Source organism: Pleurodeles waltl, chromosome 4_1, assembly GCF_031143425.1.
Source record: "Pleurodeles waltl isolate 20211129_DDA chromosome 4_1, aPleWal1.hap1.20221129, whole genome shotgun sequence".
NCBI lineage: Eukaryota > Metazoa > Chordata > Amphibia > Caudata > Salamandridae > Pleurodeles > Pleurodeles waltl.
In genome coordinates this window covers 210,747,951-210,775,822 of record NC_090442.1, presented here as the reverse complement: position 1 = coordinate 210,775,822, position 27,872 = coordinate 210,747,951, and the positions used below count along the sequence as shown (strand labels likewise).

The following is a 27,872-nucleotide window of genomic DNA, read 5'->3' as shown; positions in this document are numbered from 1 at the left end:
AATCCTGGATGACACCACCACAAACAGAATGTCAGTTGTGAGGCAGTGAACCAGAACACTGCAAATCTGCACATCATCTCTGTAACATCCCAAATAATCATGAAGTGAGACAAAGTGCAGTCTAGCTGCACTTACAAATATCATACAATATCAGCACCTTAATCCTGACATTTGGTACGCCAAATAGCACTGAGACAATAAAAGAAGTGAGGCACAGTGGCATATCAGGTCTATGTGCACTAACATTCTGGTTGCAAAAGGCGGTTGCAATTTATGACCATATTTTGCAAACCGACCTATGTATTAATAGGTCGATTTATAAGATAAGGAATGAGTGGCAATTCAACCTACCTAATTGATATTCATTCGGTACGTCGCAATTTGTAACTCACTTAGCTTGATGCAAATCACAGGGATGGTGGCCTGCATGGGTCACCACTAAGTCTGTAACTGTTTTTAAATAAATATTTTTTTAATGAAAGCAGCCCAATTTCCATAAAGGAAACTGGGGAGCTTAAAAAAAATAAAAATAAAGCTTTGTCTTTTTAAAAACATTAGTTGAGGGTCGGTGTTGATCTAGGGTCATGACGGGGAAGGCCACTTATGTGAAACATCAGCTGAAGGATCACAAGTTTTTGAAGAAATTTGGGGGCGTACCTGAAATAACATTTTATCATGGTATGACATATTTCATAGTTTCATACACATTGACTGCCTTATTGGGACTTCTTTATCAGTGATCATTTAACCTTTTATTATGTTAAGATGATCTATGCACACTAAGGAAGAATTCTATAATGGTGGACACCACATTAGCGAGTTAGATACCTGTTTCTTAAATTGGTATTGTCGTTTTCTGTTATATAATTTTTCCCCTTCATATAGATATGATGGGTTTGCATAAACCAAGCAGAATATACATAGTGTTTTCTTGTATTGACAGCTACTGAGCTTGCTAATTTAAAATTTAATCATAAAAAAAAAAAAATCAAATACAATTGTGCAATCTTAATTGAAATACACTGGCCTGGAAGAGAAAGTGCAAGGGCATCTGTAGCCTCCAATTTATATTAGCCTGGCAAATTCCACGGACATAGCTTAGACTGGCCAACTATCCTGCATTTTGAAGGATTGTTCTACAGTCAGGGCTCACTTCCGTTACAGGGCTCCCACTGACCCGCTGTTAGAAGTGGGGTCTGTAATTGGCAGCCAGTTTGCATTCTGTCCAAGCAGGGACCCTCACTCAAATTAGGGTAAGGGAGTTACACTCATAAGACAACCCCTGCTCACACCCTTGGTAGCTTGGCACAAGCAATCAGGCTCATCTTCAAGGCAATGTGTAAAGTATTTGTACCAACACACACAGTAATACAGGGAAAACACTACAAAAACGGACACCACACCAGTTTAGACAAATAGGTAATAGTTATCTAAATCAAACAAGACCAAAATGACAGAAATCCAACATACACAAGTCAAGTTATGAATTTTCAAAAGTAAAAAGAGTCTTACTCTATAGAAAGCAATGGAAACGTTGTTGTTACACAAAGTACCCGATTTGTGTAAAAAAATAAACCTGCACGAGAGAGCATGCGTCGGAAAAGTCGGTGATGCGTTGATTCCTTACTCGCAAGTGAGGTCTTGGGCCGTTTCTTCTCCAGTCAGGTAGGCAATGCATCATTTTTCTCTCTCGCAAGAGAGCAAAATGTCGATTTCCTGATGGGGCACCTCGGATCTGCGCAGGTCCACGATGATTTTGATGCCAAGCGATGATGCGTGTGAAATCCAGCCGCACGATGATGGAAAACCACACTGAGTGGGGCTTGCGTCGTTTTCAGCAGCCGCAAGCAGGTGTTGCGTCGTTTCTCCAGCCGTGATGCAGGTGGTGCATCAATTTCAGCCACAAAGTGGGTGGTGTGTCGTTTTTACAGCCGCGTTGCAGGTGGTGCCTCAAAATTTTCCCCGCACGGCTTCTTGTGCGTAGATTTCAGTCCTTGTTCTTCAAGCTTCACCTTTCAAGGGCCCAGGAACTTGGTAGGGCACCACTTGGCAGGGCAGGAGTCTCAGCAGAGAGAGAGTCCAGGTGCTGGCAGAGGAAGTCTTTGTTGGCACTGAGACTTCAAAACAGGAGGCAAACTCAGTCCAAGCCCTTGGAGAAACTTCTCAAGCAGGAATATACCACAAAGTCCAGTCTTTATCCCCTTTCACAGGCAAAAGCAGCAACTGCAGGATAGCCCAACAAAGCACAGGCAAGACTCTTCAGCACTTCAGCTCTTCTCCTTTGCAGAGGTTCCTCTTGATTCAAGAAGTAATCTAAAAATCTGGGGGTTTGGGTCCACTACTTATACCCCTTTCTGCCTTTGAAATAGGCAAACTTCAAAGGAAAGTCTCTGTTGTTCACAAGATCCTGCCTTGCCCAGGCCTGGCTCCAGACTCAGACAGGGGGTTGGAGACTGCATTGTGTCAGGGCATGCACAGCCCATTCATGTGTAAGTGAGCACTCCTCCCTCCACTCTAGCCCAGATGGCCCATCAGGATATGCAGGCTACACCTCAGCTCCCTTTGTGTCACTGTCTAGTGGAGATTCACAAACTGTCCAATTGTCAGTCTGACCCAGACAGGGAACACACAAGCAGGCAGAGTCACAGAATGGTTTAAGCAAGAAAATGCCCACTTTCTATAAGTGGCATTTTCAAACATACAATTAAAAAAACTTTACAGAAAGTTGTATTTTTAAATTGTGAGCTCAGAGACCACAAACTACACATCTCAATCTGCTCCAAAAGGGAAAGTGCACTTAAAAGTTATTTAAAGGCAGCCCCCATGTTAACCTATGAGAGAGATAGGCCTTCCAACAGTGAAAACCGAATTTGGCAGAATTTCACTGTTAGGACATGTAAAACACATCAGTACATGTCCCACCTTTAACATACACAGCACCCTGCCCATGGGGCTACCTATTTCCTAACTAGGAGGTGCCATAAATGTATAAAAGGAAAGGTTTGAGCCTGGCAAGTTGGTACACTTGCCAGGTCGAATTGGCAGTTCAAGGCTGCACACACAGACACTGCAGTGGCAGGTCTGAGACATGTTTACAGGGCTATTCATGTGGGTGGCACAATCAGTGTTGCAGGCCCACTAGTAGCATTCGATTTACAGGCCCTGAGCACCTCTAGTGCACTTTACTAGGGACTTACTATTAAATCAAATATGCCAACCATGGATAAGCCAATTATACATACAATTTACACAGGAGCATTTACACTTTAGCACTGGTCATCAAAAACAGAGTCCAGCACAAGGTCAAAATAGAAGAGGCAAAAAAGACAGGGGACACTACGCCACGGATGCCAGGTCTAACACCTGCGCTTTGGTCTCCCGCCTTCGGCTCGGGCATTTAACGCGGGAGCGGGCCTTTAATAGCCGGTAGAGCCCGCTACGGCGGGTTCTAAGGCTATAATAGTCTCCCCCTTCCCTACCCCTGTTTCCCTAACAAACAACTTCTGGTGTCGCACAATGTGTATCTGCTTGTGCAATGTGTCCCAATGTATACAAACTGTTCTGTAAATGGACAGAAGTCCACTACAGTTGAGCAGTATGAGCCTTCAACTATACTACAGAAGTAATGCTTTGGAAAATATATTTTTAAATGCTACATTTTATTTCCTTTAAATAGAACTTGCTTCAGCCCTAAAGACTCACGAGTCAATAGCTAGACCTTTTGTGAGCCAAAGGCTAGTATAGTGCTCCATAATAAATAAGGAGGACCCAAATAACTTGATAAGCTGAACGATTAATATATATGTATTTATCGTATAATTTTGTAATAAGACCAAACTAGTTTCTAAGGGCACTACTTATTCATGTTATCATTATTCAGGAAATCATGCTAGACACCCAACTTCCACAAAATTAATTAATTCCTTGTCTGCATGCATATTCCAATTACGTTTTCTTTAAACAGTATGAGACCTTTCTGCAAATATTAAATGCAGGACACAAACTCAAATCTTGTCCTTCTACGTTTCTATCACTGCTCAGATGATGTAATTTGGATTTCAAGGCAGGTTCTGCTTGATCAACACAAATATTGAATTTTATAAAACCGTCTTACAGCAAAAAACGAGTTACAGACTTATTTGACCTAAAGCCCTCTGTTTGATTCCTCTGAGCTCACAGCTCTCCAGAAGCCAGGCTGTCATTTTGAAGTAGGTAGGAAGGCTGTCATGAAAAGCTTTCCACTGGTTCATTTCCCTCCTTCATTACACCGAAGAAGGCTGACCTGTGACAAAATGGATTTTATGTTCTCAGACCACAGAACACATACATGCAGTCTCAGCCACTCCGTCAGTTCTTCTCCAGAAACAAAGCCCCACTACACCGTACACCCATTTTATGCTTGCCAGCATTTCCGAACGTAAATCAGGGAGATGTCAAGACCTACCACTGAAAAAAAACAATTCTTCGGTGGCGAGAATATAAAAACATCTCCCAAAATCTCACACTTCTACAAAAAAAGAAAACATTCTGCACACTCGGTATTCAGATACTATGCAGTGGAAGTGGAGTGACATTTGTATAAATACATTCACGAGGCACGGCCTCGGGACACTCGCCAATTCGGTGACTTCGTACATTATTCCCGAGTTACCACGTCAGACTGCTATGCGATGTAGCCTGTTGATGTTTTATCTATATTGTATTCTTGTCGTATTCTCGGCCAAGTGGCTGTGTCTTGTGCACTGAGCTGCGGGTCAATGATTCGGATGTTTAAGGGCTAAAGACTGGAAGGCTGTGTCAATTGCCAGGCACCCTCTAGGAGTCTAGGTAGACAGGCCTGTCTTCTGTTAGCCAGATTATAGTTCTGTGCAACGCGTGCCGTTGGATGCTAGCGTGGGCATGCCACGGTGGGAAGCACATTTGTGAGCTCAGCAACAGCTCACAATATCTAATGGAGCCCAGCTATATTTGGGCTGTGTAGCTAGGTAGTTTTGGACAATTGCATTTGCTGCCACCTGTGCCATTATTGCTTTTTCGGCAGACATCTGGGTTTCTCGGATGTCTGCACGTGTCTACACAGTGCAAAGCAGTTTGTCAGGCTGAGGACAGGGTTGTCTACTTAAAGAGATCGCAGTAGGCCCAGTGATACCAGAAGGTGATATAATCAGAAGCTGTAAAACCTTTGAAGGGAAGGGACACTGTCTAATACTGCGATCAGAAGAGCAATCAAAGGTGGCAACTGAAGTAGAACCTATGCAACTTTTTAAAGGCAGGGGTGGTGCCCACTACTCTGAATTTGCGTCAAACGAGGAACAGAAATCCAAGGTGGAGAGCTGAGCAAAACTAACATAACATTTTTAAAGGGCACGATTTTGCCTATTCTTCCTAGGACAAAACAGGACAAATTTGGGATTGGGTGTGTGTCCCAAGACCCTCTCATGCGTACAAAGGCTCTCAAATGGGGACCATCTCCATTCGGGTGAGCTCTGGTTGGGCAGTAGTCCAACCCCTGGCCAGACTGCCAAAATGAAGGTATGTTGGTACCCAGATGGGGGAAAAACATAAGGCCTACCCCATGATAAAATCCTGCGTACACTCCTCTATTTAAGTCCGCCCCTTTATTTTGCATCCCGGAAACCACTGCTGCTTCAGTGACCACCTGCGCTCCTAAAATTTGTTCCAAAATTTACATTAATTTTAAGTAGGTAATGACAGTAAGTGGAACTTTCACAGCCACCTGCCGGTGGCATTTTCTGACAGTACCTCCTCCAGGTAAAATAAACCACAGCAACTGCAAGCAGGAAAAGATTTAAAATAGAAAAAAAAAATCAGCAGACAGAAGCAAGTGTATAGCCGGGAAGGCTTCATAAAAAAAACTAAAAAAAGATAATATGTAACACTAAGGCACATAGGAAACGAGATGTGGCTGGTGTATGAGGGACATCAACTGAAGTAAAATCAATGGGATATACACAATAAGAAAAAAATATATATATCATCAAAGCGAATAGGTTTCACCTTCAGGAATTAGTAACTTTGCCATAGGTTTTCAGCGATGAAGTATAGCATTCACAATGTGGTCTAGCAAAAGTGTATGATCCAGACTGTCACATCATTTCTGAGGCATGTGCAACATGCCTGCGCACACATACAAAATGGTGTGGGCTCTCTTTTATTTCTGTTTATTTACTGATCCATGGTGTATTGGTAAAAGCATTTTTGAAGCAGGTCAGGGGAAGCAGCACAGAGGGCATGGGTGTGAAGAGGCAGGGGAGACACAATTGAGATAACAACACGGAGCACAGGGGAAGATGAGTACACAAGACAGACAGCTGGAAAATACATTTTGACTCATGAAGTGCTTAACCAAAAAACAAAAAAGTGAACAAAAAAAGTAGTGTCTGAAAATTAAGCAGTGGAAGTACACAAGTAATGATGCCATGCTCCAAGGGAAGGGACAAACAAGAAGATGAAGGAGGGCGCACACAAGCTAATGAGTAAAAAGCAAGCAAATGAGAGTGACAATGAGGCCAACCAGTGGTAAGACCCAGGTAGTCGTTACCCGGTTGCAGTCACCAGCGTACTGTATGTGTTGGTAAACTTCTCAATGTGAAAAAAAGTCAGGAGAGAGAATTCAGGGCAAAAACAAGCAAGCAAGGGAAAAGAAGTGTTCTGGTTAACCCTGCTTACATTGGTTTGGCTAAGACACCAGCACGGCACACATAAGGAAGAAGACTCATGTTTTCCTTATTTGTTCAGCTGCTCTATGAAACATTTAAACTGTGACCCTTCCAAGAAGCAGCGTTTAGATGTTCAGGGCCTAGCTTCTATCTTGCCAACAGCCACTGAAGATTCACTTCAGTTCCTCGCATCCTTTTTTGAAACACTACTCATTGTTGCAAACGCTCTCCACTCATCGGTTGAGAACAGTAGTAACCAAGTGCTGCCACCTTACATGGCATTGGTTGCAACATGTTAGTGGAGCAGTGCGGTGGGATACGAATGGCAGACTCCTCCTGATACTTGTTTCTTTTTTCGGCAGTAAAATTTCCCACATTTGGGGATGCTGCAATAATTTGCTGATTCTGAGGATAAAAATGACCGAAGGTGGTTCACAGAAAAATAGAAGTTGTAAAGTACAGTTTACTCTCCTGTCTCCCAGGCTTCTCCTATTATTGAAAATGTATCTTTGACCATTGATCTCAGGTGAGAAGAACAGACAAATAACTGTGTTGCTCTGTTCTATTGTGTGAACCCCTCATTTTTTAAACATTTCCTACATTCTGTGATTGACCTTCAAAGGCGCCAAGGGACGGTGTTATCACCTATGCTACTGTGTACTTCTGCATATAGAAACAGCATTTGACCCATATGCAGGTCCTACTAACAAGAGGAATATGAATGAACACAAGTCATGGCTAATGGTCTGAAAATGGGTATATCCATTTTATTCACACTGCAACTTTTAATTGTGCGACCAGCATATGGACTTCTCGCCTCTTCCAGCCGACTTTAAACTCAGCGGATGTAAAACACAAACTTATTTTTCCTTTTGCGCCCCTCCTTCGTGCTCATGTTCATGGCGGCCACAGCGCTTTGAATCAGCTAGCTAATGTCAACTAATGTTTTACACTTCATTTTCAATTTATGAGGCAAGGAAGGTCCAGTTAGGAATTTACAACGCCAATAGCACTAACTCGAGCAAATGTGAGACCCACTGAATTGCAAATGCTTGTTTCAATTTTGTTTTCTGTTTCCTATTGACTTGCATTGATTTTAAAAAAGAGCTAATGATGCCATTTTCATTTTTGTGAATGTGGAATGGACTTTAGATGTATTGGTTCTTGCACACCTCAGCCCCTCCCTCTAAAGTCTAGAACTTGGCCAGTTTACTAAAGGATACTTTAAATAGCTTTTGGCGTGCCTCTAGCAGATCCCCCAGGCAAGGCATGCTGCGATGACTTGATGACACGGAAAAACCAAACAGGTTTTTGAAGGTTCATAACTGTCATGACTTTTGCAGTGATCTTTCTACCAGTTTGTCTCGTCAAAGTTACAAACCTGGGAAATACCTCACATTTGATCTCTCTGTATCCGCTGTCATTTGGTAGGAACCATATTGCCAACACTGCTGGGTCCTTGATATGTAACTCAGCAACTCTCTTTCACTAACCCCAGGGTAATCGCTGTTTTACTCCACACCCTCTCTTATCCTCACAGTGTTGTAATCCTCCAATATTTCCTTAGACCTTTATGTCAGCCACATTTAAGTCTCTCATCTTTAGCACTCTCACAGCCAGTCCTACACATTCCAGGGAAGAACAGCAGTCACAAGGAATAAACAACAGTCTGAACGTTGAGCATTATTGGCCTCACAGTAACTCCAAATATCTCTGGCACGGTACAGTTGCAGCCTTTCAAATGATCTTCTCTTCAAGAGAGTTCTAGGTTTTTCGGTTTTAACAATAGGAGAACTGCAAAATCCTCAAATCTTGGGAAACCATGTGCATCCTATTTTGGATCCTAGGCAGCCGTATAGGCTTGAGGTCTTAGACAATGGAGTTACGGAACCTAGTGTTTGTTTGAAAAGAGCCCCATCTTCGAACCTTTGCATGAGAACCCAACAAGAACCTATCTGGTGATCAGGTTTGCATTTAGCTTAGGGAACCTCCTATTCTCAAATCTTGCCCATATGAAGCAAAGTCTCTTTAGTCAAGATTTAATATCACTTCTAAAGAGCTAAGCAATGCCTTCTCTTCAACCAGAGCATATTTTGAATTATCTGTTATCAATCACAACCACCTAGGTTTCTTTTAATGATACAATGCATTTGGTCAGCACTCGTCAAAGTAATGGCAGTGTAGAAAGCCAATTAAGAGCCATACTGGTTCATTGTTCAAAGAATTGCATTGTAATAAACAATAAAAAAGTAGAACTCTGAAGAGAAATGCAGGTATTCCTGGGTACGCTGCATCGCAATACAATAGTACTTTATGTGGCTGCTTGAAGTCATCATGCCTGGACGCAATGGCATATATGAAAAGACAAACATATTGTCTGCTAATAGAAAGGTTTCGGAAAACAGCCCTGACATGCGTGCATCTGTCGGAATAAAAATACTTACCGCATTCAGCACAAAGCCACCTCAGGTGAAAAAATAATATTTCAATATGACCCTACAACAAAGATAATGAGCCTCGAGCAACAACAAACATCTTCATGCCACGAGTGGAATTCTCCGCTTTTCCTCTTCCTGGAACTAAGATACTACAGCCCCATCTCACCAGAGACGGATGATCTCTGCACCAAATGTCGGCTCTCATCTTGAAAACATCTCCCTCAAGTGGCAAAAGCACAAAAGGTTGCTGGAGCTTTCAATCCGAGGCTCCCATAATTGCAAGGTTTTATTAATTAGAATGAACACAGCGAAATACTCAGGCAGCTGAGGCTGACAACTGTTCCAACACAACCTTACTGGATAGAAGGAAATATACTAATTAAAAGCTGCGAGAGGCCTACACAGAGGGAATCAGCTGCGGAGGACTAGAAAAAGGGCAAATCTACGGTTAAATATACTGAGATAATCAGGTTTGTCATTGGGTTCTCCTGACCAACTATAACATCTTTTAGAACAAGATTGAAGTCTAGGGCCCAAACCCTACCAATCTTCGATCACACCCACATGGTTAGAGTGCGTGGAGCAGCGCAGGGCAGTGAGCAGGGATTCCTGCCCAATCTTCCTATTTTCTGCAAGCACCTGGACTGAAGCCGGGCCACAGAGGGGTGGACACAGGCTGCCCCTGCAGAACATAGGGGTTTGCTTCATTCTGTTAGCTGATCCCCCCATCACAGGAGCGCAGGCAGTGTGCCCTCACCACTGCCGACACCAACACACCTCACCGCCTGGGAGCTGCCACTGACACCAAAGGTTAGTAAAGTCGCATTGGGAGCCAATGGGAGGACACACCAATTCCATTCAGGAAGGAGCGGCCAAGGCTTTGGGCAAACGTGTGTGTGCTTCAAACCTCCCACCCCCACCAGGTAGCAGTGTTGAGAAGGCCGCACTGTTAAGCCTTGAAGATCGGCGGTTTGAGCAAAGGGCAGATAACGGAGCTAGAGTCTAACACCACAGTGTTATGTACGTACAAGAACTAAAAGGGTACACTAGGCACCCATAACGATCCACTGTAAAGCGTAAGATAAAGCCTATACCCTTCGCTTCTGGTTCTCTGACCAGATGAGCCCTCCTCTATTGTCTATCTCCTACTTTAAGGCCCAAATCTCAAGTTTGCACCAACCAGCGGCTGCCTTGAGCTACCCTTGGCTAATATTGTTAATATTGTTGAGGCCATAAAAATATTGTTGAGGCCATAAATACAGCTTCTAGTAAGGCAACAATGCAGAGGTCCCTCACATGATAACTCGCAAAGAGGGCAATCATGCATGTAAATCCCTAAACTCTTGCAACTTTTCATCTAATATTATTTCATCAGCATATGGTTCATCTGGCATCATGTACTTACAGCAGCCATGCAAGGAGTACATCCAAGAGCCTACTCTCAAGTTCATCATTAATAATCAAACATCAATCACATTTCCTAATGGGCATGTTGCACCCGCCCTAGAGGACAATGCTTTCCACGAGATCTAGAGCAAGAAGCCTGGCAAACTTAAGCTATGTAAAAAAACAAGACTAAATGCATGCCCTTATCACCAAAGTCAACCAATCAATGACAAGCAAGAGAGTTGGCATTAGACAAAGGGAATTTAAACACCTCACCAATATCCAACAATTTACGTTGCCTGAATGCATTTTTAACTTCATTCAGGTCAACTTCCCCTGATAGAAAGAATTTACTCATATCAACAAAAAACGCAAGGATTTGACCCTTTCCCCCCTGTGAAATCCAGCAAGTACCCCCCAAAAAAATTACAGCTTATTATGGATTACAATTTACCTTTACCAGTAATGTTGTAAGTGAAATTCCTAATGAATGTACGTTTGGTGAGCTCCACGCGCATAACATTTATGAAAATTTGCTGTTAAACGTTTGTCACAAGTCACTTGTGTGATCTGTCCTAGGGCTTTGGCTTTATCTTCTGAGAGCGAGGGGGCTACTGGTCAATGAATTAGCATTTCCAATGTATAAGATTCATCTAAACAGGATAAGCAGGACATGGCCCTAATGGGCACCTGCCACTCACCACACAGCACAACACCCATAATCTCCAGCTCCCTAAGGCACAACTCAAATGCTACTTTGAACGCAAGCTCAGTGGAATGAAGTCTGCGCTTTTGCACACAACAACCACAGGACAGACAAGAAAGATAACAGCCTGACTTATATTAGCAATAGTGAGAACCATGTGCCGAACACGGGACATAATTGCCACAACTGTGACAACCGAGGCAGCCAAACGGGACGCTCAAACAATAATGCAGGTAACATCGACCCTTGTAGAGAGCACTAAAAATGTTTGGAGGAAATAGAAAGCACAGGCAGGGCTCCACCAAACGAGATGTTCTAGAGACTTTTGGGGAGCTCCAGGATGTTATTCAGTCAATACTAACAGACTGAAAAATGTATTTTTTACATTTAAAAAAACGAATCCATCGGACTTTTCATCGACAGGGGCTGAATATCGCAATCAAGGGACTTGCTCTAGCTACAACCCCAATTTCCCTAGAAAACAGGAGCTGCTGGAAGCAAACGAAGCAGAGAACGACCTTATAACCAACGTAGTGACAGTCCAGAAGCTGAAAGAAATTAGAAAAAGTCACTATGAATCCAAAATATTGGTGGTTATAAAAAAGACTAAGACAAAGGTCAAAGGAAAAAACGTCCTCCAAGAAAGCGTCTGTGGCAAACCAAGATGGAGCCAGCTCTCCACAACCAGTTTCAGAGCCAGGTGACGCTACAAAGGGTCCTAGTGGGCCTGTAGAATAACTAGATAAAAACCCTACGACAATAACGTAAGTGTATTATGTGACATATCTTGCACATAGTACACCCATGTGCAAATATTTCCAACAGGACCAAGAGAAATGAGGAGCACATCATTGCAACTTCTACCTGACAACTTTGCAAATCTACTCAATCCAAGAAGCATTAGGGTAACCTAAAACCAAACAGATGCCACTGCAGTTCAAGATATAATACACTCTCTCATTTGACTGACCAGCTACGCCAAAAAACAAAAAAACTCAACTCTAATTGCGCTCTTAAAAAAGTTTTGCTTCACCAGAGGAATCTGACACTACTAGGCAAAAATGCCTCACTTACTCAGGCTCAACCAAAAAAACAATAACCTTCACCAAAATCCCTTTGATGTGTTAACAACAGAATATAAAATGCCAGAATCCCAATGACTGCGATATAGACAATTGAGTCACGCCCTTCAACAGTGTCTCTCCTTGGAAGAAGAGACACTAGAAGATGCACCACAGGAAAGGAGGTTACTAGATGGGCAAGAAGATAGGAAAATTAATCTCCCTGACATACACCACCATTTTGCGCAACACTTAAACCCCCCTGCTAAAACTACTAGGTAGATGGGAAGAAGACCTCAGAAACGTTGACAAAGATGACTGGCACAAGGCACTGGGGATCCTGGCAGAGGTAGCTATTAAAGCTAGCTTTCCTCTAATACAGATAAACATCCTACACAGGGTTTACTACACATGCACACTGCTGCACAAAACTGCCAGGTCAGAAGATAACTGATTCCTCCGTGGGTGTGGGCAAGAAAGTAAATTCCTCAATACACTCTGGAATTGCCCCCAACTACGGAACGTCTGGGAAGCAGTACAATCCACCCTAAATAAGCAATGGGGCACTCACTGGAGTTTCATCCACGGCTGGTATTATTGGGTGTTTGGGGACCACCAGATCTAACGTGCTATCAGAAGATCTTGGTAAATCTGGGATGCATGGCAGCAAAGCGTGACATAGCACAAATATGGGGTTTGGGAGTGCCTCCGAGACTGTACAATTGAGAAGTGGGAATGGAACATTGGCGAATGATGGAAAGAGACGTTTATAAGGATCAAGGCTGCACAAAGATGTTGGGGGAAAATCTGGGAGAGCTGGGAAGCAAGTAAAGGTGGTGAACCAAATACGCTCTCTAAATATGTTTTTGTACAACTATATGCATCACTATGGACACTCTGTAAACACAGGAAACAAACTACTCTTTGGGTGGGAATAGAGAATGGGCTAAAAAGGGACATGAGATGAGAAAATATGTATCACAAATTTACTGAAGCCGTTTGCAATGTGGTGGGCACAACACACTGGAAACCGAATAAGCTGGCTAGTGGCAAATGGAGTAACATTCAACCCTATCGTTAACTGCATGCAGCAAGACACCAGAGAATGGAATCCATCAGTCTATACAGTGCAAGATATGGACATCTGCACTGGACTGCATGGGATGCAAGGAGAATTGAAAAGGTTCAATTGGGGGTTGGTGGTCTGTGCCTTGAAAAGTAAATGTCTCTCCAGGGGAGCCATTGGTCTTTCAGAGTTGTAATACATTTTGCTATGCCCCCCGCCACCCCAAACCCACCCCCCCTTAGATATGTTTTCCCAAATGGCTGCTTCCTTGCCAGTTCTTGAGACCACTCATGTGACATAAGAATATCAACTTCATCCATAGCTCTGTTTTACTCTTTGACGGGCCTGCCTCACGGACCTAGAAGTCAGCCATGCCACAGTTCCATTGGTTATAACAAGTAAGTACCATTAAAAACATTATGGGGAAAGAGAAAAAACATTTTTTTGCTAATACGGAACAGCTTTAGTAAAATACAAAAAAAAACGAATCTTGCTGTTGCTCATAGTGTGACGACATATATGCATCAACAAGCATGCATACATACACATGCATCATGGCCCAGCAGTAGGTTTTTTGTTGTTGTTTTAATTGGTGGCCGATCCCAGCATGAAGACATATAAGCATGCATGCGCCTACATGCACAGGCAGCTTTTTTTTTTTTACTTTTAATTTTCTATGCTAGATTGGCAGATGCCCATTTTGAAGCCTTAAATTAAAAGTAGATAAATTATGTGAAAGCACTTTCTCAGAAAGGGACAACCTGGTAGCAACAGCTGCTGCTGGCTCACTGAAAAAGAAACAAACCTGAAATAAAAAAAGGGCGAGATAAAGAAGAATGGGGGGAGTAACAGAGGAGAAGGGGGAGGGAAGCAACACAACACCGCCAAGCAGCAGTATCATAGGGCAGGAAGCAAAGAAGGAGCTGGGAGAAGGATTATTGCAAAAAAACAGAAAGAATGCCGAGAGGAATTGTGAGGGGCAGGAATGGGCAGGGAAGCAACAGACGAGCTGGGTGGAACGGAGGAAAGGGCTTAACAAGGACAGCATGGGGGCAGAGGTGTGAGAGCTGGAAGCAGCACACCGGGAGAAAGAAGGAAAACACTTCCCCCCTTTTGGGGTGCTCAGAAAAAAAAAATGAAAAAATAGGTTTGTAAATATAATCAGTGGAAGGATACAATTCATCCAACCAAAAGCTTTGTTCAAGGGGAGGGACAAACAAACACACACACACACACACACAGACAGCAGCTTGAATCCCACACATATCACATTATGCTCTGTTGCAGACACTGACTTCTGGTGATGCAACTTCCGGCGGAAACGAAGGCAAGATGCGGGTCCGGCCGTCTACGGCGGGCTCCCTGTGAGGCCCTCCGGTGTTTTGAAAGCTGTCATCCCAGCCGTGGAACTTGAGCAAAGGCACAAGAGGTGCAGGAGTGCAGTAGATGAGTAAAACCATCCTAGCCAGGCGCTTCGAGGGTGCAGGGATGCAGGTGGGGGAGCAGCGGGCCTAGGCCAACTGCATTACGGTAGAGCCCCGTGCCCACGGAAGCAGGATGACTAGGCTCAGGTGCGGCTTGCGGGTCAAACTAGCTCCCACCCCTGCCAGAGCATACTGCACACGCCAGCTCCCACGGCATACTGCATTGCATACTGCACACTGCAGCTCCTACGGTTTCAGTGGTTTCCGCGACACCGTGAAACGATGCCCAGACACTCTCATCCTGCCCACGACCTCCTCACCCTGGCTCATCCATCCATCGTTCTGGTAGCACACGGTTGTATTCTCAAGGTGACACTTGCCAATGTCTGCCAATCGTCAAGAAACTCAGCTCACTTCCGGAAGTGTTATTTTTTGTTAGTTACTGACCTGAAGAGCATCCAGCCCCCTCCCCCCCCAGACTCACCCACAGGGGTACAAAAAGCAATGAGGGGGCACTGAGTTCAAAACCCAACCAGCCATAAACACAGACCAGAGGGTATTTCCAATTTCCCAAAATAAACCCTCCTTTAATAACACCTCCTGCCCAAAACTACCCATGACGTACAATCTACACCAAATCTGGAGGGAGCGGGAAGTGGAGTTGCCCCCTCATTAAGCCCGAATAGGCATCGCACAAGACCAATCACACCAGATATTATATAGGCCATGACACAAACAACACCAAATAGTTCCATATGGGGGGTCAAATCCCCTGCTGTTCAAATCAATCCACCTAGCCACTTCAGTCCTGGCCAGAAATAAAGGTTTAACTCAGTCTAGTGACGCCTTAGACAGAACCCCTGAAAATACTGTCACGTTATTTACACCAGAGTATATTTCATGTGAGAGCATGGACACTAAATAGGGCAAGCATCCTACAAATCTTGAAAAACATCCCAGATTTGGTACGTTACACCTCTGATGACTTTCTACGAGTGCAGTTCAGTAAGCTCCCACGCATCAAGGAATCCACAGTGGCCACATGGAAAAACAGTGAACAAACCCAGAAGATATTGGCGGAAAAGGCTAAATTCGCTAATTGGAGGACATCAGTCCAGGCTCCCCAACAAGAAAGGTACCCTTACATATTGATGGGAAATTCCAGCATACGGTCAGACCAACCACAAGGGAGGTGCACACTAAGGAACATCATCTGCACTCTCCAATAACAACCTACCCATTTCGAAAATCAAAATACGATGCTCCTTTGACCCAAACAGGCCAACGGCAACACCCAGAATTATCGCAGCCATGCCAGATCTACATCAAGTAAGCGACTGCGGGTGGCTAGCCTCCAACCTGGCAGGAAGAAACTAGACTCATTCCTAGCCCCGTAGATTACATGGGGGGAAACTCCACATCAATGCCTCAGTGAAGCCCCTTTTAATCACATCATGGACCACTTTCAGTCTCCAGAGCACTATGAACAACAATGAAGCATTAGTATTTCTTCAGAGAGGTGGCCTGCAAAGTTTGCAAGAAACTTGGTCTGCGTTCCCACTATTAATACCTGGCTTTGTGGACGTCCATCATCCAGCCAAGAAGACCAACCTCTTTGGCACTACCCTCCTGAGATCTACCCATTTAGATAAACTTGACTTTAGCCATAACAATAGTAAAAATCAAAACAATTACAGATTTGGCCCAGGCCATGCTACTGGATGGCATAAAGGTCAATGGGCACAGCATATCCATGTTGTTAATGAATGTGTACTTTAAATGCAAAGATGGCCCAATAATAGATAAGATGGGAGAACTCGTGGGGACTCTAGAAGATTCAATCTATTCCTATCCCACTAGCAAGATAATCAATACTGGTGATTTCAACTCTCTTAATGTAGGGACAAGCCCAGACTGTAACTTGCTGTCAACTCAGCGGGCATCATTCTAAACACAACCCTTAAAACCCACCAATTTAAGTCTGCCCAGGATGGATTCACTAAGGCAAAAATGCCTAAGTCTTTCAACAATGTCTCAACGCTGGACTATTGTGTTTCTGAGCAAAGCCCTTTCGGACCAACTGTTGGACTTCTCTATTAAGTCACAGCACACTAGCACCCACCTATCATTATCCGCCAAGTTATCTTTGCAGCCATTAATTGCCCAAAAAATGAACATCTTAGGCTGTCTCACTGGGGAAGAAATTCATAAATTACTAAGAAGAGTGAAATAGTGTAAAATAAACAGCACAGGTCTGGATGCCTGGAAATCTAAATGGACACAGGAGAGTTTGTGTGAGGTATAGTGCTTACTATTAATCGTTTGTCTTTATGTGATTTATTATGAGATTTGTATAGTATATGGTATTTGTATTATGTTTGATTTTGAATAAACTTTGTATTAGTTCATCTTTTGAGATATTTTTGGGTAATTGTTTGTATGTGAATAATATAGGAGAGAGACACTTTTGTTTAGAGGTGGACACAGGAGAATGACAACAGCACTGGAGCACACATATGTTCTCTATGGCCAGAAACAGCTGCAACTCTGCACCAATGACCAAAACACTGGGAATGCAACAAGGAAGCCATGCATGAAAGAGCAAGAGAATCCAGAGGAATGCTATACGGCAATTCAAATTACACAGGAACAAGGAGCACTGCAACAAATTAGCCACAGACAGAAAACTTCACAACAAGCTCATACGGCTGCATAAAAACAACATGTCTTTAAACTTCTGCGACAAGGCAACCAGACCGAATTCTGGCAGTACATTAGCAACTTAAATGGTCACACCCAAGACAAACGCAACAGTGTATCTGCTGCCTCTTAGGTTAAGCACGTCAAGGCGCTGTACTGCAAAATTTCCAACAGAGCTAGTTACAGAAAAGCCTGGCACCTAATCAACCGTACCCCAAAATCAAGGATGTGCATATTACCAGTCTTGCACCAAGTCTATTGCCAGCTCACCAAAATCCTGAAGGACATAAGGCATGACGGGGCTCCAGGACCAAATGAGCTGCCAGGCTCTTTATTCTGGGCATCCTTACTTTCCCCACTCTACCGGCACTGCTTTGCAACAGCCACAGTCCCAGATTCCTGGCGTGGATCAATGCTCCAACCAATGCAGAAGAAGGGTGACAAGACAGACCCGTCCAACTACAGAATGATCGCGCCGGTGGACATCGAAGTAAAGGCTTTTGGTAGCGATGTATTACAGGACCTGGAAAGCTGTTTTACGAATCAGGTTTCAGGGAAGGGTCTGTTACCAATAACAACATCATGGCACTAACAGTTCTGGCAGAGAAGGCTAGCTAGCCTAACAACCCCCCCAACACTTAGTAATGCTTCAGTGACTACATTGCAGCATTCAACAGAGTGGACCGTCAAATTCTCTGGAATAAGCTACACAGTTGGGGAATTCCCCCCAAAATTGCTGGGTACAACAATTTCATCCTACTCTCAAACCTAGGTGAGAATTAAAATGACGCAAAACATGCCAACCACCAAGGTTTACAGGGACCAACGCCTAAAACAGCTTGGTTCCTTGAGCCCATGCCTTTCAACCTGTACACTGCTGCCCTGACTGCAAGCTTGCTAGTGCCTAAAATCAGCCAGATGTGCCTATTCTTGATACAGTATGTAGATTATATGATTTTAATGGACCTCAATAATGTGGGGAAGCAGAAAGCCCTGGAAGCTCTCAATGTGTACAATACAAAAAACAAATTGGGCGAGAACTGCACTATGAAAAAGGGTGTCACTTTTGGGTGTTACCCGCACAAGCTGCAATGGAGATTAGATAACATGAAGATAAGGAGTGCCTCCAAAGACATCTACCTGGGCCTATGGTTACCAAGCAACAGAAAGTCAAAACTGCATATTTCTCACATGAAAGAAAATGGAAAGGCAGTGACTTTTGCTTTGTGAAAACTCCACTCTAGCCTGCACTGCGCATCTACAAAAGCAATGCAGAGGGTAATAAGAGCGAAACTCCTTCCAACCATCTGTTAAGGCCAACTTGCTTTTCCTGGCGCTTTAGTGGCTACTATGGAGATGGCGCAACGTCGAGCCTATTACCTTCACACGCCCGAAATGAGCAAGCAAACTTTTGAGAATATGGCCGCCATTGTCCGATATCACTATAAAGTGTGTGCTTCGGGTTCACACACAACGAAAGAGGACCTGAAGGCATATTTATAGCCGGAAAGAATCCCTGGTCAGATTACTTGACTGAGACACGCACAAAAATTAAGCCTGGGCCGGGAAAATTGGAAAAACATCCCAATCCCCAAATGTCATAAACATATGCACTGAAAAAACAAGTCAGGCTTTTTTACATGCAGGAAGATATTAAAACCATAGAAGAGACTAAACGCAACATTAAGGCTATTATAAACTCTATAGTAAAAGTCCTTCCAGCCATATCTGAATAGTGCTCCAAGGAAGACAATACCGAGGCACATTCTCGAAGCAAGACTCGTGGCTCTCCCAATTAAGGCTCTAAACGGAAGCTGGAAGTCACTCGCCTTTGCTGGCCTGTGGAGCCTATGCCAATTAAGCGAAGAAACAATGGAGCAACACATTTGCATATACGCGGCGCTTCTAAATGCACAACGCACCTTATTAAAACCACTTTTCTTAGCACATGGGGTGCGTACCTGCAGGGAAGGAAAAGTGGTATTTTATTGCTTGAAAACACCTGCAGAGCTGACAAAATTTGGCAAATTCATGGCCTTAATCCAAAGTCTGCTAAATGGCCAGCTGCTCACAGGAAGAAGGGCAGAGAGTCTGCATTTATAACTTTATGCTTTTCCAATCGGTACTTTGCATTCACAGTCGTGGCTGCAATTGTGACGACACACACTTGATTTTTGCACTAACAATTTTGCCCCAACAATCAGCATTTTGCACTTTCAGATGTAGCTACAATCACGACCTCACACAATACAGGGGGCGCCTATCAGTAGACTCCATGCAACACGGTGGACTGCCCAAAGACCTAAAAACAGAGGATACACAGAAACCAGGAAAGACATTGTAAATGAGTGTTACAGGGAGGAGGAGCCAAGATTGTCGCCTAGGCGGATGCACCTCGTGGCGGCTCCGACACTCGGCAGTGCTGGGACCTCCATGTCAGCCCCCCTGATAGCTGCACACCGCCCAGAATTGGGTTGGCGGAGGCCCCGCTCCTGAATACACAGCTCAGAAAGCACTGAGACCTCATTCCCGGCAGGTATGCTGCAAATGGGCTCGGCCTGCACAGACTGCATCGTGGCCGACAAAGGCGGCGGCTGTTTGGAGACTCAACGGCTGGAGAAATGGGAAGGGTAAAAGCAGAAGGGAGCCGGGCTGCAAGCGGTGAGGCCTCAGGCGGTGGCGACAGTTGTGGTCCGCGGCGACGGATATTGTGACTGGTTGGGAGGAGGGAATAAGAGATCGGCACCCCCTCCCTGCACCGTCTCACCAGGGTGCCACAGGAACAGTGCAGGACATCCCTCCACCAGTTTTGAAAGAAAGCGCAACCGGCTCACTCCCACTTTGCAATGCCTATTTCAGTAGTAAGAAATTAGGGGTGGTACGGACTAAGTGAAGACCTCCCTAGGTAGTAACTGCCAGATGCACTGCTCTGTGTGGACTTAAATCACATCTCACTAATCACACTACACTGCATGGTCCTTTGAAAAGGAGTTAGCCCTGAAGACTTCTGAGGTGGAAGACCCTGGTTGACTCTTCATGCTGCAACAATTTATAGCATACTCCAGGTCCTCCCCCCTTTCACCTGGTGGGGGCGGCGGGGACTGGGCTGCTTTGCACTTGGCCCTGCGTCGGTCAGTGCTCCACTGTTGGACACAGATGCTGCAGAAACCCAGGGGAGGACTGGGAGCGGCCGCAAAGAACTTCCAACCTGTGGAGGAGGGGGCTAGCCAGACTGGCACAAGGTGCTACCCCTACTGAGGAGCCCAACATGGAGGATCCCTCACCCCCGTCAAACCTGGATATAAAAAATCTAACTTTGTAGGCCAACAAGGCTATTACAGAAAAACTGAAGGGGTGGCCATCCCAGTGGCGTTAACGCACCAAGACATGAGGGATCGAGTGAAAGACCTGGAAACAAGAGCTGATGACATGACTGAGGTGCTGTGGCACATACCAATCAACTGGCTGATCAGGAAAGGTGATTACAGGAACAGGAGACTAAGCTGGCAGTTTTGGAGGGCAGATCGTGGCACAACAATGTCTACATACTTGGACTGCCCAAAAGGACGGAGACCAATCATTAAAACAATTCCTTGAGTCCTGCCGTGTCAAAGTCATACCTCGATTGGGAGATGGAGGGCAGCTGTCAGTGTACAGGGCCCACAGAACACAGGGCAGCAAACCCAAACCAGAAGCCCCACCACGAATGCTGATAGTGCGGATGTTACCATACAAGGACAAGATGAACATTCTAGCAGTGGCTCGACAGAAATCAAGGACTAGACTATGCACGCCTTTGCATAGACTTCCAAGGGAAAAGACACTTCTTCATAACATGGAGGACCCAATACAGTTTGTCGAGAGCCACTGATTTAAGACCATAAGGAATCATGTAACTATTGGTGAGGGACTGTGATTACGCGAGGGAGGGGGAATAGGAAGGATGCCACTGATGTTTTTTTGTTCAAACCTGCGTAGGGGAATTATACAAATCAAATCAAATCATTAACATTTATAAAGTGCGCTACTCACCCGTGCAGGTCTCAAGGCGCTAGGGGAAGGGGGGGGGGGTTACCGCTGCTCAAACAGCCAGGTCTTTAGGAGTCTCCGGAAAGCGGAGTGGTCCTGGGTGGTCCTGAGGCTGGTGGGGAGGGAGTTCCAGGTCTTGGCCGCCAGGAAGGAGAAAGATCTCCCACCCGCCGTACAAAAGACTGAGTATGCAGTATAAGTCAGATTTGACTGGGGTGTCACATCCGATTGCACAGCTAATCTCCAATGTGTGTGTGGGACCTAGGGGCAAGACCACCAGGGTAACCCCATGCGGGAACTCTGGGATCATCGCACCAGGAGAGGGTAGAATGCTTGTAGTGGGGGGAAGAGGTTGGGAAAACATCATATGGCCCGTTTTTGGAGGCAGAGTTGGGGACGACCACATGGGTGGGGGGAGGAAGGGTGTTACAGTTTATTAGTTCTTTCAGGGGGTATTGGTATCAGAGAGCCAGATGGAAAAGCCTGGATTACACACACTGTAAAACTGGACCGCACAAGAGGTACACATACTGCACACATGGGGGTAAAAGCACTGTCCTAAAATGTTAAAGGGATACAGAATCCCATTAAAAGGCAAAGAATTTGGTGTTTGTGAGGAAACATCAGTCGAAAATAATGATGTTGCAGGAGACTCGCTTGTTGCTGCAGCAACACGAGAAACTATGTGCCAAATGGGGGGAGCTGGCTGTGGTATTCCAGCTTTACATCCTTGGCAAGAGGGGTGGTATTTTGGGTAGGTGTTAGTATCCCACTCAGAGTAACAGTTAAGTTAAAGGCAGCAGATGGTTGGTATGTGGGTGTAGAGGGTGAAATCGGAGGTAGACCCACAGTATTATTAAATAAGTATACTCCAAATATTGACACTCCTGAATTTTTTGAAGCAGTGGTACAAACCCTAACGCCATACGCTCACCATGATCTACTCTGGATGGCAGATTGTAATTGTGTATTGGACAGACATCTAGATAGTTCCAGACCCAAACTTAGATCTCTCAGAAGATCCTCCAGGGCCCTATTAGAGGGCATGGACACACTCAACTTATTAGAATTATGGAGAGCACAGCATGGTGACACGTGGGGATATTCTTTCCAGTCTCCCCCCGCATGGGACATTCCCCAGGATTGACTGTATTTACACACCCAGAACAAAGTGAACAATTCGGGACGACACAGTACTTGGATCGATCTCTATCAGACTATGCTCCTCTCGCAGTGGAGCTGCTAGATCGCAAGTGTGTGGCACCTGTGCTGCAGTGGCGTCTGCAACCCCTGGAACTTTTAGATCAGGTTTTCCAGGAGGAAATCAGGGAGGAGGTACAGGAATTGCCTGCAGTAAATATAGGCATAGTGGAATCAGCTGGGATGTTCTGGGAGACTTTTAAGCCACTATAAGGGGGAAATGTATGTCCACAATAGTGGACATCGATAGACAAGTCCATCATACTGCTGAGGTGTTGAAGACACTACAGGGGGGGAGCTAAATGAGGACCGGGACTCACTCCGGAACATGATTACAAGACATACACAGAAACACTATAGGAGCAAGGAGGCCATCCTGGTAGGCTCTTAGCTTGGCGTGTTAACGGGAGAGAGGCAGCAATGCTGTGGTTTCTACCAAGAGTGCACACAGGATATCACTAACCTCCCAAGAAGATATTTTGGCCTGATTTGCAGATTTTATAAACAGTTTTATTCACAAACAGGCCAGGATGATGAGGCTGGGATTGCGATTATTCTTGATGAAGCACACATTCCCACAGTAGATGCAGATGCAAGGGCAGCACTGAATTCCCCAGTTGACAAATCCGACATTAGATGGTCCATTAAACATAGGAACATGAGGAAAACACCAGGTATGGACTGACTTAGTGTAGAGTTTCACCAGACATATGCAGACTTGTTGTAGGGGCCACTGCTGGTCATGTATGCAGAGGCTTTCGAGAAGGGCACGCTTTCAGCATTATTGAGGGAAGCCAATATCCTAGCTCTGCCTAACCCTGGCAAGGACCCCACAGACTGCAATTCCCATTGATGATTAACATGGATGTGAAAATATTAAGGAAAATATTGGCGCATCGTCTCTCTAAGGTAGCTGAGGGGGTCATACGCACAGATCATTCAGGGTTTGCGGGTGGCCTTACCACCACTACCAGTATTCGGAAGGCCTTTTTAATTATTGAACAGACACAAAAGGGGACGGAGCCCTGTGCGGTGGCCAGCTTGGACACGCACAAGGCATTTGATATTGTGAACTGGGCATTTATGAAGCAGACACTCCACAGATATGATTTGGGATTGGACTACTTACAATGGGTACACGAACAGCAGTGCCAGAATGAAGGTAGGCCATACAATTCAGATGACTGGCCCATAGAGAGGGGGGGTTCAGGAGGGGTGCCCCCTCTTGCCGCTAATATTTGCCATGATCATTGAACCGCTAGCCCAACTTATACATTCCTGATATGAAGAGGCCTGGATCCTGGTGGGAGGTAAATGGGAGGGTATTTCACTCTATGTGGATGACATATTGCGGACATAAGAAATCCAACGGATATGTGGTCTGCAATACATGATACAATTAAGGAGGTAGAATCCTGCTCTGGGTTTAGTTTGAATGTAGATAAGATAATACTGTACCCCGTTCAGGCAACAATACCCACAAAGACAAACCTAGCCAGCATCAAAGTGCAGAAAACACCCTTTAAGTATCTAGGGATAAACCTAAGCTCTGGTACATCTGAAACTTACACCTCAAATGTGGGTGTATTTCTGGATAGTATGGAAAAGAAGCATACAAAAATGGTTATGATTCCCGAAGTCTCTGATGGGAAGAATAGCAATAAGCAAGATGCTAATGCCCCTGAGGGTAGACTATGTGCTGCAACACATGCCAATGTGCATCTCTGAGTCCTGCTTCCGTAGATTGGATGAGCTGCTTCAGCACCTACTGTGAGCACAGGAGAGCACGGATCAGCTTGAAGGTTTTATGACTTCCACGGGAGAGCGGGAGATCACAGGCACCGAATTTTATGGTATATCACTAGGCATCTCATATCCAGCACGTAATACTGTGGTTCCAAGAAGAGGGAACAGACCCTGTTGCAGAACTGCTAGCGTATTGGTCAGACCCCGAAAACGTTTGGCGCTGCCTCTGGCAATGCTCAAATTCCGACTGACACTGCTGGAACAGGTTCGGACATTATTAACCATCTGGGAGTGCACAATGAGACGGGAGAGGGAGGATTAGATCTTCTTGGAACAGTTAGTTCCATGGCATGCAGCCATAAGTCCCTCCATACCACTGCAACTGAAGCGCGGGTGGGACGGCAATGGCCCACACTGTTTGGGGGATCTGTATACAGATGGTAGGAAGCGGAGCTACGCAGACTACTGCAGCCAATGGGATGTCAAGGGCAGCTGCTTCCTCGCGCACGCTGGACTGGTGGCAGCTATAAGAAAAGCTTGGCTGGGGTTTCCACAGGAGCCCGACACGCACACACTGAAACAAGCACAGCCAGACATGGGGGGACATGAGCTCATTTATCGTTTGTATGCCCTTCTTGTTCTGCGCACGGCTGCCCACATCGTGTCACTGAAGACGCAATGGGAAGGGGACATGGGTGAGGTGCTCAGTGAGTGTGACTGGGCCTCTGCTGAGCAACTGCAGAAGGGTGACTCGTAATGCGCGGCTGAAGCTGATACGTTATAAATGTATACACGGGGAAATGTATATAAAGGGATGTCCTTAATAAAATGCATAGTATTTGTTTAGTTATGCAAATGACACACAGTTGATCCTGTCACTTAACATCAGTCAGCAGGATGCGGTAAAGACCTTTCAGACCCGTTTAGTAGATATTGCTAAATGGATGAATCTACATTCTCTTAGGATAAATGGGGACAAAACTGAATTCCTCTGCTGCTCAGCGAGCAAAATTCCCATGCCACTTCCTCCCAATTCTTAGCCACTACCTGCAAGTATGGAGCTGAGCCCCTCTGATGCAGTATGGAATCTCGGAGTCATCTTTGACAATAATCTGTCCTTGGAGAAGCATGTTAGCGCAGTGGCTGGGGTCTGTTTTGCACTGCTCCACGACCTCCTAAAACAGTTTCCTGTATTGCCAGCACACACAAGGTCCTTAACTGGGCACAGTGTTATACTCGGCAGATTGGACTACTGTAATGCTCTTCTCCTTGGAGCCCCTAAATATTTGATTAATAGATTACAAAGAGTCCAGACAGGTGGAGCCATAGGTGCATTAAACAGACCTCGAAGATCCTCCACATTTAATGCCCTCAAGAAACTCCATTGGCTCCTTGTGGATCCAAACAGACTAAATATGCTGAAAAGGTCATAAAATTAGGACTAAACATGGCAAAGAAATGTATAGCAATGTGCCGGATGACCAATCGGTCTCCCACCAGGAAAACAGTGGCTGTGGGAATTGGCACGATGGGTGCGAGGGGAATGTGGAGCACCTCACATACTGATTTACAGCAGGACTGACCGGGGCGGCAGAATGGAATAGGATATGGGGAGTGTGTAACAGACTCGGGGGATGATTAATAAAATGATTATGTTGGGGGACCATAACTGGGAGGCGTTCACAGGGCATTGGCGCCTCCGTGTGTGATATGTACAACTGTATTCATGTTTTAGATGTTGTGCTGTGGCTTTATGCAATGTACGTCAATGAATCACTGCCCATCTACCTGGGTCTGTGGAGGGCGAGGGAGAAATGGAGGGAAATGCTATTACCCCTTTGATATGTTGATCGTACAACCAATAGAAGAAATATGAGAAAAAAGTAAATGAGTGTTATGCAGGCACACAAATGAAATTGTATTTGAGCTGTATGGCATGTGCCATCCCTCTTTGTAACAATTTTAAATTCACAACGTGCCCCCCCGCATTAAATATGGTTGAACCCATAATAGTACCCTGCCCTCTGCCAGATGTGGCTCCACCACTGAGCACAAACAAGCCAAGGGATACCACGAAGATGACACTGTGCACTACGACCTATGGCTGTAGAATTTACAAGAACAGCATTTACATGCAAAGTATTTTAACCGAGTCTCACACAACGTTATATTTTAACGTTATTTATGTTATAAGGCCCGAACTTTTTATAAGATTACTGAGATGGCTGGAATTTAATTGGGTTTTACGCTATGCGTTGTTATCTTTTGTAACGATTTAAATTAATTGAATCAAATAAATTGACTTACAAACGCACAAGAAGGAAAGCCACTGAATTTGAAGCAACAAATGAGCTTGACAAAAAAAACAACCAAAGCAATGGGTGACCCAAAGTCCAGGGTATGTAGTGGTAGTGTAAAATAGGGCTTTTGAGAAGTAAAGCTAAAGCTGTCTGTAGGCGAGACCTAAAAGTACTCAATCTTCTACATTGAATCTCCCAGTCACGCCATCACCCTTTTCAATCACTCCTGTGTTGCAGCTGCATCAATCTCACAGGAATCCCTCACATTGTAATCACAATGGTAGGCCCCCTCCCCACGTTTCAGTCTTGCTCCACATTTGTCCTCACGTGTATGCGAACATTGCACTGTGCTCTTCTTTTTAATAAACTCTTTACATAATTTTCCAATTACATGCATCGGACCTGCTATTCCTGTATGACAGAAAGTGGTTAATGTCAAAATGCAAACTTCCATTAGTCCTCTCATCTGGCTATTATCTCATCGGCACTCTTAGCACAAACCGCCACCAGATCACTCACTATACATTAGAGAACCAGGTCATCCACTTTCACAAGGGTATATCCAACTCTGCCAAGCTTCACACGAAGGGCTGCAAACCTTACAAGGGCCACCTGCCCTCTCACAAGAACAGAGATCTCTTCTGCTGGTTCCATCACTCTACAAAAGGTGTGTGCAATGGGGGGTAGGTCAACTGCACTACCCATTATACGATAATACAAACACATACTTTAATTTCTATTAAAAAATGGTCTTACCTAGTAAAGATGTCACTAGAAACTTTCTGTAAGTACTGAAGGGCATCGGCAATCTGATGAATTGCCTCCTCCCTGCGCAGGTCTGGTTGGATCAGAGGAATGGAGTACGCCTGTCCATCAAAGAAGTGCCTTTGAGGCATTGTGCTGCACAGACCTGTTGGGAGACAGAAAGAGAAGAAGTGACCACAAGAGTTGCTGCATTATCCCAATAGCAATGCAAGCACCTGGTATGTATAGCCAAAGTGTATGGTCTATCTTAACATTTTGTCAACATGTTCAAATGAGTATGTTTTTGCATTCCCAGAACTTAAAAGTTCACCACTGATAGCAGAGATAGTCCAATGTGGCATTGCAGGTGATTATAGCAGTGGTTCCCAAAC

General features: G+C 44.8%; 1 protein-coding gene across 3 annotated transcripts in view; it reads right to left on the bottom strand.

Moving 5' to 3' along the window:
* Nucleotides 1–27,872, bottom strand: part of WASHC1 (WASH complex subunit 1) — a 451,748-nt gene that overhangs the window by 297,283 nt on the left and 126,593 nt on the right. For all 3 annotated transcript variants that reach the window (XM_069228148.1, XM_069228149.1, XM_069228151.1), the window contains one exon: nt 27,493–27,646. In XM_069228148.1, coding sequence (XP_069084249.1) covers nt 27,493–27,632 — 140 coding nt within the window. In that variant the 5' untranslated portion in view covers nt 27,633–27,646. The remainder of the gene's footprint in view (nt 1–27,492; nt 27,647–27,872) is intronic.